The sequence below is a fragment of the Lynx rufus genome, unplaced genomic scaffold (assembly GCF_022079265.1).
Source record: "Lynx rufus isolate CCGP_SWC_20201006 ecotype Redwood Valley unplaced genomic scaffold, mLynRuf1.p SCAF_28, whole genome shotgun sequence".
In the NCBI taxonomy this organism is placed as follows: domain Eukaryota; kingdom Metazoa; phylum Chordata; class Mammalia; order Carnivora; family Felidae; genus Lynx; species Lynx rufus.
Window position 1 is genome coordinate 12,345,206 of NW_025814843.1, and position 15,513 is coordinate 12,360,718.

The window sequence follows — 15,513 nt, forward strand, 5'->3', positions numbered from 1 at the left end:
TTCAGCTTTCCCCTGCTCTGCTCACCTCGGGCCCCCTGGGGCACCATGTTTTCATCTCATTTTCCAAGACAGGCAGCAGGGGTTGAGAGGAGGAACAGGAGATACCCTAGGGGCCTGGGTCCAAAAGTGGCCGCAGCTGGGGTGTGGGATTTGGCTGGGGGACGGAGAGGGGCGGGGCCTCGCCCTGACATTGCCTGCCTCCCACATCCCCCCAGGGCTGGGGTCCCTCGGGACTATAACCCTCTAGAGACAGCTTCTCCAGGCCAGAAGCTGGGGAGGCCCTCTGTACTCCCGCCTGCCCTTGGAAAAGTTATGTCTGATTTTGTAGAACCCTTGATCAGCAAAGAGAATCCTCCCCCAGCTCAGTGGATGGTACCACCATCTACCCAGCTATTTTAGCCCCAAACCTGGCATCGCTCTCTTTTCTGCTCCCCCACATCCATCCCTCCTTACCAGCTCCAAGTTAGCTGGAATCTGACCTCATTTCATATTACACTGCGGTCTGTCTCTAACGGTTCTTCCTGCTTCTCCCTCGGCAATCCGACAATGCGTTCCCCACATAGCCACAGAACAATCTTTTAAAAATGTAAATAGGATCAAGGCTAGCCCTTGCATGAGACCCTCCAACAACTTCCCATCCACGCTCCGATTAAACCCAGTAGCGAAAGTTCCCCCCGCCCCCCCCCCCGGGCCGGGCTGGCCCCGCCCCCAGCCGCCATAGGCCCCGCCCCCCGCGGCCAGTCCAGTGCGCACGCGCGGCGACCTGACCCGGAAGAGGTCGTCTTCAGAGCCCACGTGTTCGAGGAGCATGGCGGAGATGGAGAGTCAGGACGTCGCCGAGCCCATGGCCCCCGGGGAGGCGAGCAAGAGCGGCGCCCGGCCCGCCGACCGTGAGGGCCTGCTGAAGCACAGCCGCGAGTTCCTGGACTTCTTCTGGGACATTGCGAAGCCTCAGCAGGAGACGCGGCTGGAGGCCACGGAGAAGCTGCTGGAGTACCTGCGCGCGAGGCCCCAGGTACGGTGGCGGGGCCCGGGGCAGGGGGCTGCGTGCCTGCGGCGGAGAAGCGGCGGCGGCGGCGGCGGGAGCTGGGCCCGGGTGCCGTGGTGAGCGCGCCCCGAGGGGCGGGGGTGGGCCCGCGCGGGACGGCTCCACACTGGCGGATGCGCTTGGGTCCGCAGGGAGCCGAGATGAAGTACGCCCTGAAGCGCCTCATCACTGGGCTCGGGGTCGGGCGAGAGACCGCCCGGCCCTGCTACAGTCTGGCCCTGGCACAGGTGAGGCGGTGGCTCCTGGAAGGGCCCAGCCGTGCTGGTCGGAGGCTGAGGGGTGAGGAGGGCAGTGGTCTGAGCGGAAGCTGGGGGCGGGCCGGGGGGGGGGGTGACCGGGCTGATGTCCTCACGTGGAGGTGGAAAGTGCCTCAGCAAGGCCCGCGTACAGAGAAGCCGGGTCAGGTGGAGGAGGAGGATGGTAAGTGGGTTGGCCAGCCCCCCCCCCCCCCCACCCCGGGTGCGTCTGCTGGGCATAGTCAGCTCTGGGCTGGGTTCTGACCTGGGCAAGGCTCAGGGCTCTTTTCAGCTGCTTGTAGGCCACCCCTTGAGGAACGTGGGCAATGAGCGGGTGGGGGGCAGGTGCGAGGGATAAAGTTCCAGTCTTTTAGGAGGGTCGTGGGGGAGCTCAGAGCAGGCTGTGGAGACAGACTGGGAGTCTCAGGCATTCTAGGCGCCAGAGGAGGTACTTCCTGAACCCGGGGTGGTCATGAGGCAGAGAGACAAGATTCTGGTTCATCTGAGCAGCGGTGCTCCACATGAGCACTCTTTTGGGGGAGGGGGGTGCGGCAAGCAGTCTCAGAGGCAGCCTTGGGGTGGGGGCAGGGGCCCAGGTCCTCTGGGCAGAAGTTGAAGGGAGTCGGAGAAGGCTGAGGTCTGTTGGGTGGGGCTGGACATCCCCCTGACCCCTGTCGCGACCCCCCTCTCCCGCCAGCTGTTACAGTCTTTTGAAGACATCCCCTTGTGCAGCATTTTGCAGCAGATACAAGAGAAGCACGACCTGCAGAAGGTCAAGAAGGTGAGAGTTAGCGGCTTTAGGGGGATCTCAGCCCCTGGGTGGGGACACTGGGCCCTTCTCACTCGCACCTGAAATTCTTTTCCAGGCAACGATGAGACCTGCTCTGTTTGCAAACCTGTTTGGGGTGCTCGCCCTCTTTCAGTCAGGCAGGCTGGTGAAGGTAGGAGATTTGGCGGGGGACTGCACTGGCTGGGGAGTGACGGGGGGTTGGGGCGACAGCGGCACGCCCTCCTCATGCCCTGTCCCCTCTGTGGGCGCCAGGACTCAGAGGCGCTGATGAAGTCCGTGAAGCTGCTGCAGACCCTGGCCCAGCACCACAACCACCTGCACGAGCAGCCCCAGAAGGCCCTGGTGGACATCCTGTCGGAGGTACGGGCTTCACAGCTGTGGGGCCTGGGGTAGCGCTCCCTGGTACCCGAGCACAGAGAGGAAGCATCAGAACGCCCTCGAACAGCATCGGCCTGCAGAGTCGTGAGAGCGTGCAACTTGACGTTGGTTGGGACCCGAATTAAAGAGCGAAACGGGAGCGAGCGTAGTTTAGTGACGTGTGTTAGTGAACCTAACATGTTTAACGTGTTGTTTGAGCACGCCATCAGGGCAGAAGGTTGCAGAGTTATCTTACGTTTTCCATCGAGTTTCCGGAATCCAGCGTGTAGGTTATACTTAATACGCGTCTCGACTTAGGTCAGCCCGTTCTAAGAGCCCGGGGGCTGCCGTGTTGGGCGGTGCGGTTCTAGAACAGTCCCTGGCACGTGGCAAGTACATTAAATGTGCTTGCCATATTTGTTTTGGATAGAGCTGGCCCCCCAGGTCCCTGCTGCCCTGCCTGGGACATGGAGGCGGGCTAGTCCCTGGAACTCTTTGCTCCCGAGGACAAGACAAAGACTGGCATAGCCCTGGCCCCAGAGCTAGGAGGACCAGGCTTCAAATCTCAGCTGTGTACTCAGGGCATCTTGTATAACAAATGAGCTAATCCAGAAAAAAACCAGGGACAATTAAGAGGACTCTCAATTAGCGTCAGCTGGGTAGTTGTTAAAAACCCAGTGTCCTGGGATCGGGGGTTTGAGCTTTTAAACACCTGGTACTGGTGCTGATGCGTCGTGGTGGGTCGTGGCTGCGCCACCTCAGACCGGCACTGTGTCGGGGCCTCACGGGAGCCTGGCAGGTGGAAGGGGGAGGGCAAAGGATGCTGGGAGGGGGCCCCTCCCCCAATCCGCACCTCCCGTGCCCAGGTCCCAGAGGCCACGCTGCAGGAGATCCTGCCGAAAGTCCTCAGAGCCGACCTGAATTCAGTGCTCGGCTCCCCCGAGCACCTGGAGCTCTTCCTCCTGGCCCGGCAGAAGGTGCCCCGCAAGCTGGAGGAGCTGGTGGGACCAGTCAGCCTGTTCTCGGATGAGAACGTCCCCAGGTACGGGGGGGGGGGGGGGGGGGGGGGCAGGGCACTGCCCCGGGCCCCGCACAGGTTGGTGGTGTGGATGGGGTGCTCCTGCCGTCTGAGTCCCCGCACCCCGTCCCCAGACTGGTGAGCGTACTGAAGATGGCCGCCGCCTCCGTGAAGAAGGAGCGGAAGCTGCCGGCTGTTGCTCTGGACCTGCTCCGCCTGGCGCTGCAGGAGGGCAAGTTCCCGCGGTTCTGGAAGGACGTGGTGGAGCAGGGGCTGCTGAAGAAGCAGTCCTGGCCAGCCAGGTGCGCGTGGTGCCCGTCCGTGCCCCCTCCCCTGCTTGTTGGCGGGGCGGGCTCGGGGCCCCACGTCCGCCAGGGCGGCTGGACTCTGACGGGCCCCGCCGTGCGCCCCGCAGCTACCTGTGTTTCCGCCTGCTGGGCGCAGCCCTGCCCCTGCTGTCCGCAGAGCAGCTGCCCCTGGTGATGCGGGGGGACCTGATCCGGCATTTTGGGGAGCACATGGTCACTGCTAAGGTGGGTATCCCCCCCCCCCGGCAGCCCAGCACTGTCAGCAGGGGTGGGGCACCGGGGTTCCCGGTGGGGAAGAGGGGCAGGCCGCCTCTGGGATCAGCCGGCTTCTGGTTTGCTGCAACATCCAGGGGTCTTCCTGCCTCAGTGGTCTCGCTTGGGAACTGGGGTTCTCTTCCCTCTGGGTGATGGGAGCTACCTGAGTTCCCCCAGGCCTCCCCCTCTGAATGGAGTTTGGGCAGGGTCAGTTGTTCGGGCCTCAGGCCCCTCGGCAGAGGCACGTGCAGCCCTCAACCCCCCGGCCCTCCCCCACCCCGGCTGGGGAGAGCCCTTGTCCCCCACTGGTGTGCCCCACACTAGGCCCAAGCAGTGGACGGGAGAAACAGGTGCCGATTAGGAGTTCGGGGTCAGGAGCCAGGGCTTGTCTGCTGGCCGAGAGCAGAGGAGCCGTGTCCCCCTCGGCCGCTGTGAGGACAGTAGGGGGAAAGCCCATGGAGGTGACCGCGCCAGGTGCCCAGGAGGTGCTGCTGTGATGCAGTCCTCCCCTCCGGACCGCCAGCTTCATGCTTCTGTGGGGGCGGGCCCAGCTCCAGAGCGGAGGGCGGCCCACGTCCCAGTGCAGACGGTTGTCGTGAATGTGACGCGGATGTGTTGTGCACCCACGAGGGAAGTGCTCAGTTTTGAGCCCCACGGTGACAGCTAGGAGCTGGAGAGCTGGGTGTGGACCCAGGTCAGGTTGGTGGCCCAGCCTGGACTCTGCTACACCCTTGGTCCAGCCTGGACAACAGCCCGTCCTGGTGCCGTGAGAAGGGGGAAGGAGGGGCCTCCTGGGGCCGGGGCCCTCGGATGGGGCCTAGCTGTGTGCCGGGAGGAGGCGTGCCGGGCCTTAGGGGCGCCTGTTGGACAAGAGCTGTGGGACCCTCCTGGCCGGTGACCCCAGTGTTGCGCCTGACTCTTGCAGCTCCCAAACCAGTTCAAGTTTGCTCCGGAGATGAACGAATACGTGGGTGCCTTCCTGGAAGGCTGCCGTGCTGACCCCGAGCGGCAGTTGGCAGTGGTGGTGGCCTTCACCTCTGTCACCAACCAGGGCCTTCCTGTCCTGCCTACCTTCTGGAGGGCTGTGCGGTTCCTGAGTCCCCCCGCCCTCAAGGGCTACGTGGCCTGGCTACGGACCATGTTTCTCCAGCCCGATCTGGACTCCTTGGTGGACTTTAGCACCAGCAACCAGAAGAAAGCCCAGGATGCTTCGCTGCACGTGTGAGTGGGCCCGCTGAGCCCAGAGCTCGGGCCCGGGGCCCCGGGTGGGGGCGGGGAAGAAAGGGCCGCAGCCAAGCCATGGCTCCCAAGGAAGGCCTCTGTTTCCCCTCGTTTTCCCGTGCCGGGGGAGGGGGGGGGATGTTGGTCTGTCTGCGGGGAGGGGCAGAGGAGGACTGTTGTGCTAAGAGTGGCTCCCTACCTGGCTCTCCCCCACCAGGCCCGAGCGCGCTGTGTCCCGGCTGCGGAAGTGGCTCATTCTGCGCCTGGTCAGCATCGTGGACACCTTGCACGTGGAGAAGGAGGAGGATGTGATTGAGGAGGTGGCCAGGTGTGAGCAGGCTCTGTCCCCAGCTCCCTGGAGGGGGACCAAGAATTGGGTCTTCCCGGAGCCAGAAGGCTCGGGTCAGGTTGTCGGGTGGAGGCCGGCCATTCTCGCCCCTTAGGCAGAGGGGGTTTGGGGAACATCCTTGAGAGGCCCCGTAGGGAGGGGACCTCGGGAGTGTGGAGCTGTGGGGCCACAGGCGTCGGCGATGTCAGGGAAGCCCCCCTCACTGGTCTCGTCTGCCGCCTCACGCAGCCCTTGTTTGCAGAGCCCGTGCTGTGACTTGGTGGGACGCAGCCGCGGGTCCACCTCCGTTCCAAGGGCCAGATCCTGCTTCTGTTCCCAGTTCGGGCCCGGTTATGTTCAGCGGGAGGTCCAGACTTGGGAGACGTTCTCTCTGCCACCAGGCCCTGGGTGGTGTCCTCGTGGAAGGGGACCGCTGAGACCTGTGCTCCCCCCACCCCCACAGGTTTTGCTTCTTCCACTCGTTCTTCGAAGCGAAGAAGCCCACGTCCCAGATCCCAGAGACCGAGCAGCGGTTCTCCTTTCCTCTGGAGAGTCGGACGCGGGAGGTGGTCGGCAGCGCCTTCTTCAGGTGGGCGGCTGTGGAGAGGGCGGGGCGGGTGGGTGGCCCCGAGAGCCCTCGGCCCGGCTGGTGACCCCGGCCCCTGCACTCCCCCAGCCTGCTGCAGACCCTCAGCACCCAGTGCAGGCAGGCGCCCGAGCAGACCCAGGACAGCCAGCCCTGGACCTACCGCCTGGTCCGGTTTGCAGACTCGCTGCTGAACCACAGCCGGAACGTGGCCGCCCTGACGCCCTTCACAGCGCAGCAGCGCCAGGCCTGGGACCGGTGAGGGGGTGGGGTTTCCCGGGGGGCCGGTGGGATGCCCTGGGGTCCGGAGGGCAGCGGCCTGAGAGCGTGCCCGGCTCCCCCCAGGATGCTGCAGAGTGTGCGGGAACTGGAGGCCACCTCCTCGGGGGCCGGGGCCAAGGCCGCCGCCTTCCAGCACCTGCTTCTCCTGGTGGGCATCTACCTCTTCAAGGTATGGCACTTGGGGTCTGGGGCACCACAGCTTTCCTCCCGACGGGGCGGGGGGTGGGGGGTGCTCTGGGTGGACCACAGCCCGAGAAGAGTCGCTCCGTGCACCTCGTGGCCAGTTGTGTCCTGAGCTCTCCGTGCGGCGTCTCTGATCTGTGACCCCCCCCCCCCCCCGCCCCACTGACTGGTGGGGCGAGTAGCGCTCAGGCCACACACACAGCTGTTGGCGGGGGTTCAGATACCAGATCTGACCGCACGGCCCCCCCAGGCCTCCCAGCATTGCCTCACTGAGCAGAGGTGGTGGGCGTGGAGGGGAAAGTGCCTCCTTCCCGGGAGGGCCCGACTCTGGGCAGGCCTGTCCCCAGGGGCGCTGCTGTCCTCTCTGATGCCCGAGGACAAGGTCCCGCCTGTGCTCCTGCAGCCTCTCCCGCGGGAATCCAGGGCGGCCGGTGGGGTTAGTGTGTGTTCCTGTCGCCACCCAGCCCGCGGTCATGTGCCGCGTCGCTGTGTCCCCACGTTGGTTCTCCTACACCAGACCGAGGTGTCTCTAGACCCGGTGTTGTCTCCCTTTCTGTGCCGGCAACTCGTGACCCTCCTGCTTCCTCTGGTTTCCCAGGAGCTTTTTCTTCCCAGGCCACGGGGTGGGGTCGGGGTTCCTGCCTCTGGCTGCTGGGCTGTGGTGGTGGTTTCTGCTTCCAGGCTGCAGACGCTCTGAGCGTGGCCCGTAGGCGAGTTGTGTGCGTGCGTGGTGGCCACGGTGCCCCTCGAATGCGTGGCAGCAGGGGCCCCTCCTCCCCCGCTGGTTACGGGACACGCTAGACGCCTGCCCGACCCCAGGGCCTCTTAGCTGGACGAGGAGTGAGGTGCATAAAGGGCCGGGTGTTGGGCTCTCGTCTGCTTTTCTGGTACCACGGTCACACTGACCGTCTCCGGCCGCCCCAACTCACTGGGCAGTGGCTGCAGTCCGGGCTTAGCCGGGCAGGTGGGGTTAAACTGGATTTGAATTCGCTCAGGTTGATGAATTTGGGTACTTTGTAACAGTGTGGAGGTAGGCGCGGGAGGAAAATCTAGCTTTGGGGATCCAGCTGGGACAGATTTGTGGCGACCCTGAGCTGCCTGACCTCGTCAGACTCCATGGCTTCGTGTGGCTCTCGGGGTCCCGGTGAGGGACTGGCTGAGGCAGGCTGGGGGGCCCATCCGACACCAACTGCTCCCGCTTGACCAGCCCCTCCCCTGGCTCAACAAGGCCCGGGACGGGCCCGGTTTCTGATTCTGTCCTCGCCCTGCCACAGTCCCCCACAGAGAGCTGTGACCTCCTGGGTGACATCCAGACGTGCATCAAGAAGAGCCTGGGGGAGAAGACCCGCAGGACCCGCTCCAAGGCCACCAGTGGGTCACTGACCTCGGGGCAGGGGGCGGGGCATGGACGGGGGGCAGGGACCGGGCCGGCCCAGGCTCAGCCTGTCCCGTCTGCAGACCCCCAGGAGCCGCCGTGGGTGGAGGTGCTGGTGGAGATCCTGCTGGCCCTCCTGGCCCAGCCCAGCCACCTGATGCGCCAGGTGGCCCGCAGTGTGTTCAGCCACATCTGTTCCCACCTGACCCCACGTGCCCTGCAGCTAATCTTGGATGTAAGTTGGGGCCTCTGGGGAAATGGGTCCCGGGATGGGGCCTTGCAAGCACCAGGCTGCATCACGGCTGCCCTTCTGTCCCATCGGTGTCACTGTAATGTGTTGAGACAGCCGCTGCACGAGGCCGTTCCCTGGGGTGCACCGAGGGCCCCTGGGTGTGGGTGCTGGGCGCGTGGCCTTCTGTCTCGGGCCCCATTTTTCTCCCTGAAATAGGGATCTTTTGGCCCAGACCGCACAGGGTGTGGTTGGAGGTCTGGGGAGGGTAAAGGCTCTGCGATGGGGCGGCCGTCTGGGAATCCCTGCAGGTGCTGAACCCCGAGAAGAATGCGGACGAGGACAGCGTGGTGGTCACGGACGGCTCGGAGGAGCAGCTGGAGGGTGCAGAGGTGCGTGCCAGCGTGGGGCCGGGTGGGGCGGGCGGATGTGTAGACGCGCGTGGGAGACCGGAGGTACGGCACAGTGGCCCCCGCAGGACAGGAGCTCCGACGGCGAGGACGACAGGGCCTCGGCCGGCGAAGAGGACAGTGGCGAGGACAGCGACGACGACAGTGAGGAGGAGGACCGCGATGCGGACGTGGACCAGGGCTTCCGGGAGCAGCTGATGGCGGTGCTGCGGGCGGGAAAGGCGCTGGTGAGCGGCAGGGCGGGGAGGGGGGGGGCCCCGTGTCCGTACCCAGAGGCCAGCCGCTCACGGGCGTCGTGCATCAGGGCGCGGTGGACGGTGAGGACGACGATGACGACGGTGACGAGCTGGGGGACGAGGCCATGATGGCCCTGGACCAGAACCTGGCCAGCCTCTTCGCCGAGCAGAAGCTGCGCATCCAGGCCCGGAAGGACGAGAAGGATAAGCTGCGGAAGGAGAAGGTTCTCCGGCGAGACTTCCAGATCCGGGTGAGCCCCAGAGCCCCCGGCGTCGCGTGGCCCGCCCTCCCCGCGACGTCCCCGCGCCCGCTGAGCCCGCCCCGTCCTGGCCGCAGGTCCTGGACCTGATCGAGGTGCTGGTGACCAAGCAGCCGGAGAGCCCGCTGGTGCTGGAGCTGCTCGAGCCCCTGCTGGACGTCATTCGGCGTAGCATGCGCACCAGCAGCACCAAGCAGGAGCAGGATCTCCTGCACAAGACAGCCCGCATCTTCACGTGAGCGCCGGCCCTCCCGCTCGGCTGTCCCGCGTCCCTCCTGGCGCCTGCTCTTTACCAGAACCGTGGTCCTGGGGACCGCTCCCTGCTCTCGGGGTCCCCACATCGAGGAATCAGACCGATGGTCCAGCAGTGACGCCCCGGGGCTGTGGCAGGGGGCGGGTGGGAGACCGGAGCACGGAGTGGTGGGGCCCAGGGGCCCCTCTTGAGGTACCAGGGAACCCTTGCTGGGAAAGGGGTCCTCAGGCCTGGAGGCCCCAGGCAGGGCAGGGAAGGTGGTCTCTCAACAGGAGCTGGTCACACACAGGTGGAGGAAGGCCTGGTGGCCCGGAGCCCATCAGTGTTGGGGGTCCACGGAGGTGTTCTCGTCAGCAGGAGCTCCCGGGGGAATAGTTTGCGTTTAGGAAGGGACGATGAGTGGGTGGGTCGTCCCGGAGCAGGGGGCCCAGCAAGAGAGACGACACAGGTGGGGGGTGCAGACCTGCCTTCCGGAGCCTCTGAGACGTGGCCTAGCTTAGACGTGAGATGCCGAGCTTAGGTCACAGAGGAATGGGGGAGAGTGGGACAGACAGTGCCCCAGGTAATGCTTCCTGGCTGTCCCTGCCACCTGTCTGGGCAGCGCTGAGCTGGTCGAGTGACCTACTTCTCTTCCCCCGAGGACACCGACCCTCACGTTAGGGCTCAGGGGCCACTGTCCCACGGGGGATGGGGGCAGACGGGAGACGTGGACCGGGTTTCCCGTGGTGCAGCCTTGTCCCTGGGGCTGGTTTCTCTGGCTTGTGCTCGGCAAATGCAGGTGGCCCTGGGCTGCCCCCTGCAGCTTTGGTCGCGTCCCTGTTCTCGGCAGGGAGGTGGCAGAGGTGTGGTGACCGGCTCTCCCCCCACGGCCCCACAGACACCACCTGTGCCGCTCCCGGCACTACTGCCACGACGTGGGACGCCTCGTGGGGACCCTGTACGCCCAGGTGGAGCGGCTGGTGCAGCAGGCCGGCCGCCAGGCCGACGCCGCCGTGTCCCTCTACTATTTCAACGCAGCCCTGTACCTGCTCCGCGTCCTGAAAGGCAACGCTGCCGGCAAGCCTGTGTGCAAGGCCCCCAAGAAGGAGAAGGCCGGCTCCCAGCCCAAGGGCCCCGAGGTGAGTGGGCCCCGCCCCGGAAGTCACAGCCCACGGCGCACCCAGGCAGCCGGCCGGGGCCGCCTGCCTGTTTCACAGGTGGGGAGTGGAGGCCACGACTTCCGGGGACCCAGCTTTCAGCCTTCCGAAGGCGGTCTGGGCTCTGCCCCGTACCGGGGACCCTCTGCCCCGCGTCACATGGGCTCTCTCTCGGGTGGCCCAGGCTGCCGGCGGCTTGGATTTGAGCCTCGTGACCCCGATCTACTCATCGGCGCTGACCTCCTTCCTGACCAGGCGCAACAGTCCGCTCACCGTCACTATGTTCCTCAGTCTCTTTTCCCGGCACCCGGTGAGTATAGGGGCCGGCCCGCCCCCGGGGCCCCTGCTCAGCCCAGGCCCCACCTCACCGGCCTGTCACTTCCTCCATAGGTGCTGTGTAAGAGCCTGCTGCCCGTCGTGATCCAGCACGTGACGGGCCCAGCGCGGCCCCGCCATCAGGTAGGGACTTCCCAGGTCCCGGCCCCAGACCTGATTTACCCCCCATGACTCACCATTGGCTGGGTGTTTGTGAGGCCCAGGAAGTGCCCGGGCCAGGGCAGGCCCACCCCTGCCCCTTTGACCTGGTCAGCCCCTGCCCCGCCGTGTGCACAGGGTCACGGGGAAAAGGGAGGCTTTGCTCCCACCACGGCCACATCCCGTGGCCTGAACCCGCGAGCTCCTCCACACACACACACACACACACTGACCTTTGTGGCCGAGGCCCCTAGCTGTCCCCGGGCCTGGATGGGTGGGACGCGGGTTTGTGAGCCCGGAGGAAGATGGCCCTGAGCGAGTGAGAGGGCCGGGTGCCGTCCCAGCCGCCCCCTCTGTGCCACGGGGGCCGTCTCTGCTCCTGGTGCGGCCGGGCCCAGGTGGCTGCTGAGGCCAGGGCTGCAGGGCCGGGCGGGTGGGACCCGCAGCAGTGGCTTCTCAAGCTCGGGGCCTGCACGCTGGAGCCCCCGTGACCGCGCCCCCCCCCCTAGGCCCAGGCCTGCCTGCTGCTCCAGAAGGCCCTGCCCACACGGGAGCTGCGGCTGTGCTTCGATGACCCTGAGTGGGAGCAGCTGGTCAGCCAGATCCTGGCGAAGGTCACGGAGGTGAGGGCCACGGTGGGGGCGGGGTTGCCGCCCATGTTCCCGTCCAGGGTGATGTTCCGGGGCCCTGAGCCTCGGGGGGAGGGGTCGGGCTGCCCTGCCCCCAACCCTGAGACCTCCCCTCCCGCGGGGTCCAGCGTCCAGTGGGCAGTCCTGCAGAGCGGCTCAGCTGGCCGTCTCTTCCCCTAGAACCTGCGGACGCTGGGTGAGGCGCAGACCAAGTCGGAGCATCAGAAGGAACTGTCGTCTTTGGGGCTGCTCAACACCCTCTTCAGGACCGTTCACCAGGAGGTGGGGGCGGGGAGCGTGGGCAGGGTCGGGGTGAGCCGAGCTCACGGGAGGACGTGGGGAGGGTCCTGGCCAGCACATGGCTGGGCCTGCGGCCGCTTATGGGCCACCAGGAGCTGGGGGTGAGTGGTTCCCCAAGTCCAGCCCTGGGGGGGGGAGGGTCCAGGAGTCCTTGGCGAGGATGCTGGTCAGAGCCCACAGGCAGGGCGAGCTGGCAGGGCGTCTCGGGGAGCAGACTCCTGGGCCAAGGCTGCGCAGACCACAGGTGCACCCGGGGAGCAGTGGGTTACGAGATTAATCCGTTCGCTGCGTGGCAGGGAGGGCACAGGGGGGCTCTGGGCAGAGAGAGGCCTGAGGGGGGTCGAGGAAGGGGTGGGGCCTTCTGGCTGCGGGAGGGGGCTCTCCTTCCCTCCCAGGTGACGGAGGCCTGACGCACAGGCAGGTGGGGGTGGCAGGACTGGGGACCCAGAGCCAGGCAGAGGCCCTGCCTCCCGTCACCTTTGCGGCCACCCTTTTCCCTGTCCCCGCAGAAGCTGACCGTGGACTTGACCGCCGTCCTGGGCGTGCTGCAGAGCAAGCAGCCGAGTCTGCAGCAGAGGGAGTGTGCGGCCGGGTCCAGCCGCCTCTACGACCTCTACTGGCAGGCCATGAAGGCGCTGGGAGTCCAGTACGTGCCGGGAGGGGGGGGGGGGGGGGCCCTCCTGGGGCGTGTGCCTCAGGGTGGTCCTGGCAGGCCACGAGGGCCCTCACAGTGCAGTGGGGGCCCGCGGGACCCTGTAGTGTGCGTTATCCCGGGGGGAGCTCTTGGGCAGCTTCTGTCCCTCCGTTCCACAGGGGTGGGTTCCCTTCTCTCATTTTGCTCCCTTGCAGGCGCCCCAAGTCGGCGAAGAAGGAGGCCAAGGAAGTCCCCAGCGTCACGCAGAACCCCGTTAGCACGAAGAGGAAGAAAAAAGGATTCTTGCCAGAAACGAAGAAGCGCAAGAAGCCGAAGTCAGAGGGTCCCGCGCAAGAGGAGGGTGCCAGGCCTGCAGCCGCTGGTGAGCAGCAGCCCCCCAGCACAGGCAAGAAGAGGAGGAACAGGAGGAAGGCCACGGTGCCCGCCCCGGCCCCCGCCGCCGCCGCCGCCATCACGGGCCCCGGCACCCCCGCCAAGACCCCGAAGCTGAAGAAAAAGCGGAAGCTGTCCCAGGTGAACGGGGCCACTCCCGTGTCGCCCGTGGAGCCTGCCGGCAAGAAGCAGCCTCAGAAGGATCTGCCCGAAAAGGGGGTCTCCGGCAAGTCCCCACAGTCCGCGCTGCCGCGGAAAAAGGCCAGGCTGTCTTTGGCCAGCAGGAGCCCCAGCCTCCTCCAGAGCGGGGCCAAGAGGAAGAAAGCGCAGCTCAGGAAGGCCCGAAAGCCCTGAGCGCGGGCCGCGCCCCAGAGACCCCAGTGTTTTCACTGTGATCGTCACCAACGAGCCGGAGGGAGCGTGTGGTGCCCCGTGTCCCCCGCCCCCGGGCTGCTCTGCTGGGGGAGCCAGCGGGCCATGATTTAAATAGGTTTATTCCTTCATTTACAAGAGGAATATATTTGGTTTTTCTCTTAAGACTCTGAGATTCACAATCAGCAGCTCTAAAAAATAAAGGAGGAGTTTGGCTTCCGGAAGGAAGAGGAGGCGAACTTGGACCTGGTTCTTGTACAACAAGAAAACGTCGCTGGGGCCCCGGTTGAGGCTGGGGGGGGAGGCGGCCAGGCTGGTCTTCGGGGGTCCCACCCCCTCGCAGGTACCCCAGAGCTGGGTGAGGAGCAGGTGCCTGCTAGCTTGCACACACTGAAGCCACGCCGGCGGGAACTACGGGGCAAAGCGTCGCCTAGGCTGGCTCTTGGGGTCTCCTACCCGCCACCTTGATTCCAGCCAGTGTGCGGGGAGCGTGTGTGGCGCGGGGGCGGGGGTGTGCAAGTGCACGTGGTGGGGGGGGGGGGGCGGTGGGAGTGGAGGTGCCCTGGGCACCGTGGGCACAGGGTGTGCGGTCGGGTCCCCGCCTGGGTGGCCCTCACCTAGGAGACCGCCAGGCCGAGCGCCAGCCCCGGCAGCAGGGACCAGTGTCCACCGGAGGGTCGCGCCCAGTGCCCAGCAGCACCCCCGAGGTCAGAGCCTGAAGCTCCGCCCCGAGGCCTGGGCCGCCCCTTCTCTGTGCAGTCCAGGGTCTCCAAAGCTGCCACGTGGGAAAGTCCAGCCGCCCAGGACCATGTAAGGTGGTGACGCCCCAGGCTCTCCCCACACACGCGCTGGGGGCTGCATCCTCCCTGGGCCCCAGCGGCTGGGAGTCTGTCCGTCCGTGCGGCTCCCCCACGCGCAGCCTTCCACGTCAGTTGAGGACGCGGCCTCTTGGTGCCACGGCCACTCGGCAGGCCCGCACCAGAGAGGGTGGGTGCCCAGCCTCGGGTCACATAGAAAGCTTCGCGTCAGCCCGGCAGGGCCGGGATGCCCTGGGACGCCTCCCAGGTAGGGCGACAGCACGGTCTCTTCGCCATCCTGGGGGCACCTAGAGAGAGAAGCCAGGTCACGGGCGGGGCTCCCTGCCGTTTGAGGAAAGGGGCCTTTCTCAAAAGGGCTCTGGGGGCAGCAGGGGACATGGGGGTGGTGACCCTGGATCCTGCACTGCTGGGAAGCGTGGCCCCCGGAGGCCAAGCCCAGGGTGAGGTCAAATTCGGAGTCGCCCGGCGCTGGGAGGGTAGAGCAGGGGCTTTCTGCCGGTCCTGGCCTGGACCCCCGCCCCCCGGACCCACTGGTCAATTCGGGCAACAGTTCTAGAGAAGCGGGCCAAGCCCAGGGTCAGTGGAACGTGCCCAGGGAAGGAGGTGCCTTTGGAGAAGCTGTTCCTGCTTCCAGAACATTCCCCAGGGCCCTGCAAGGTGCTCCCTGACCCCGCCCCACCCCCCAGGGGCCCCTCCAACCCGGCTGCACTCACGGCCTCAGACTTTGACGGGTGCGGGTGGCATCACCAGCTGGTTCACCCTGGGGGAGAGACGGGCGGGGGTCAAGGTGGCGGATCAGCTGCGGCCGGGCCCGGGCACTGCTCTGGCGCATCGCATCTCGGGGGCCGGCTGGCCGGACGTGCCGGGCAGGGACCTCGTCAGCCCCAGGGGAAGGTGGGAGAGCCCAGGGGTGGGGAGAGAAGAGGCAGGAGTGAAGAGGAAAAGAGAGAGAAGTCAGAAAACTGGAGGCGGACCTGCGGGCACCCCCCCCCCCCACTCCCCCCGGCAGCCCACCCGGCCCACTCACTGCTGCTCGGCCTTGGCGCGGTCGCCCAGGAAGAAGAGGGCCGTGGCCAGGAAGAACATGCCGCCCAGGACCACCACGAAGGGGCAGAGCATGAGGGCGTAGCCCAGGCTCAGGAACTCCCAGAGCGGGGAGTCCTTGGTGCTCTGGCGGATCAGGTCGGAGATCTGTGAGGGCGGGGACGCGTCAGGGGGCGCCTCCCGAAGCCGCCCCCACCCGGCCTCGCCCCTACTCACAAAGCCGATGAGGTAGGGGCTCCCGGCGTCCCCCAGCAGGTGCGACGTGAAGCTCTGCAGGGCCACAGCCGTGGCCCGTCTCGTGGGGATGACCACGTACTGTGCGAGAGGCAGCAGGTCAG

At 66.4% G+C, this 15,513-nt stretch overlaps 2 protein-coding genes across 2 annotated transcripts in view; one reads left to right on the top strand and one right to left on the bottom strand.

The window, feature by feature from the left end:
- Positions 1 to 799: 799 nt before the first annotated feature.
- Positions 800 to 13,552, top strand: MYBBP1A (MYB binding protein 1a). Its single transcript, XM_047089735.1, has 26 exons — positions 800 to 1,015; positions 1,180 to 1,275; positions 1,982 to 2,065; positions 2,151 to 2,225; positions 2,327 to 2,434; positions 3,298 to 3,473; positions 3,584 to 3,751; positions 3,865 to 3,982; positions 4,938 to 5,233; positions 5,451 to 5,561; positions 6,025 to 6,150; positions 6,238 to 6,405; positions 6,493 to 6,598; positions 7,887 to 7,983; positions 8,071 to 8,222; positions 8,528 to 8,608; positions 8,695 to 8,853; positions 8,931 to 9,113; positions 9,200 to 9,357; positions 10,253 to 10,493; positions 10,696 to 10,821; positions 10,902 to 10,970; positions 11,495 to 11,608; positions 11,795 to 11,896; positions 12,424 to 12,560; positions 12,764 to 13,552. Exons 1-26 carry the CDS (start codon positions 809 to 811, stop codon positions 13,293 to 13,295), a joined length of 3,990 nt encoding a protein of 1,329 aa, XP_046945691.1. The 5' UTR covers positions 800 to 808; the 3' UTR covers positions 13,296 to 13,552.
- The window catches only part of SPNS2 (SPNS lysolipid transporter 2, sphingosine-1-phosphate), a 30,000-nt gene continuing 27,927 nt past the window's right edge, over positions 13,441 to 15,513 (bottom strand). The window contains exons 10-13 of the mRNA XM_047089741.1: positions 15,392 to 15,490; positions 15,159 to 15,322; positions 14,845 to 14,891; positions 13,441 to 14,418 (exon numbers count right to left, since the gene is read on the bottom strand). Coding sequence (XP_046945697.1) covers positions 14,849 to 14,891; positions 15,159 to 15,322; positions 15,392 to 15,490 — 306 coding nt within the window. The 3' untranslated portion in view covers positions 13,441 to 14,418; positions 14,845 to 14,848. The remainder of the gene's footprint in view (positions 14,419 to 14,844; positions 14,892 to 15,158; positions 15,323 to 15,391; positions 15,491 to 15,513) is intronic.

Bases quoted from the DNA above. Each gene is read 5' to 3' on its own strand.
- MYBBP1A (XM_047089735.1), top strand. From the start codon at position 809: ATGGCGGAGATGGAGAGTCAGGACGTCGCCGAGCCCATGGCCCCCGGG. The intron at 6,599-7,886 runs GTATGGCACTTG...GCCCTGCCACAG, and splicing joins TGGGCATCTACCTCTTCAAG to TCCCCCACAGAGAGCTGTGA. The intron at 8,609-8,694 runs GTGCGTGCCAGC...TGGCCCCCGCAG, and splicing joins AGCAGCTGGAGGGTGCAGAG to GACAGGAGCTCCGACGGCGA.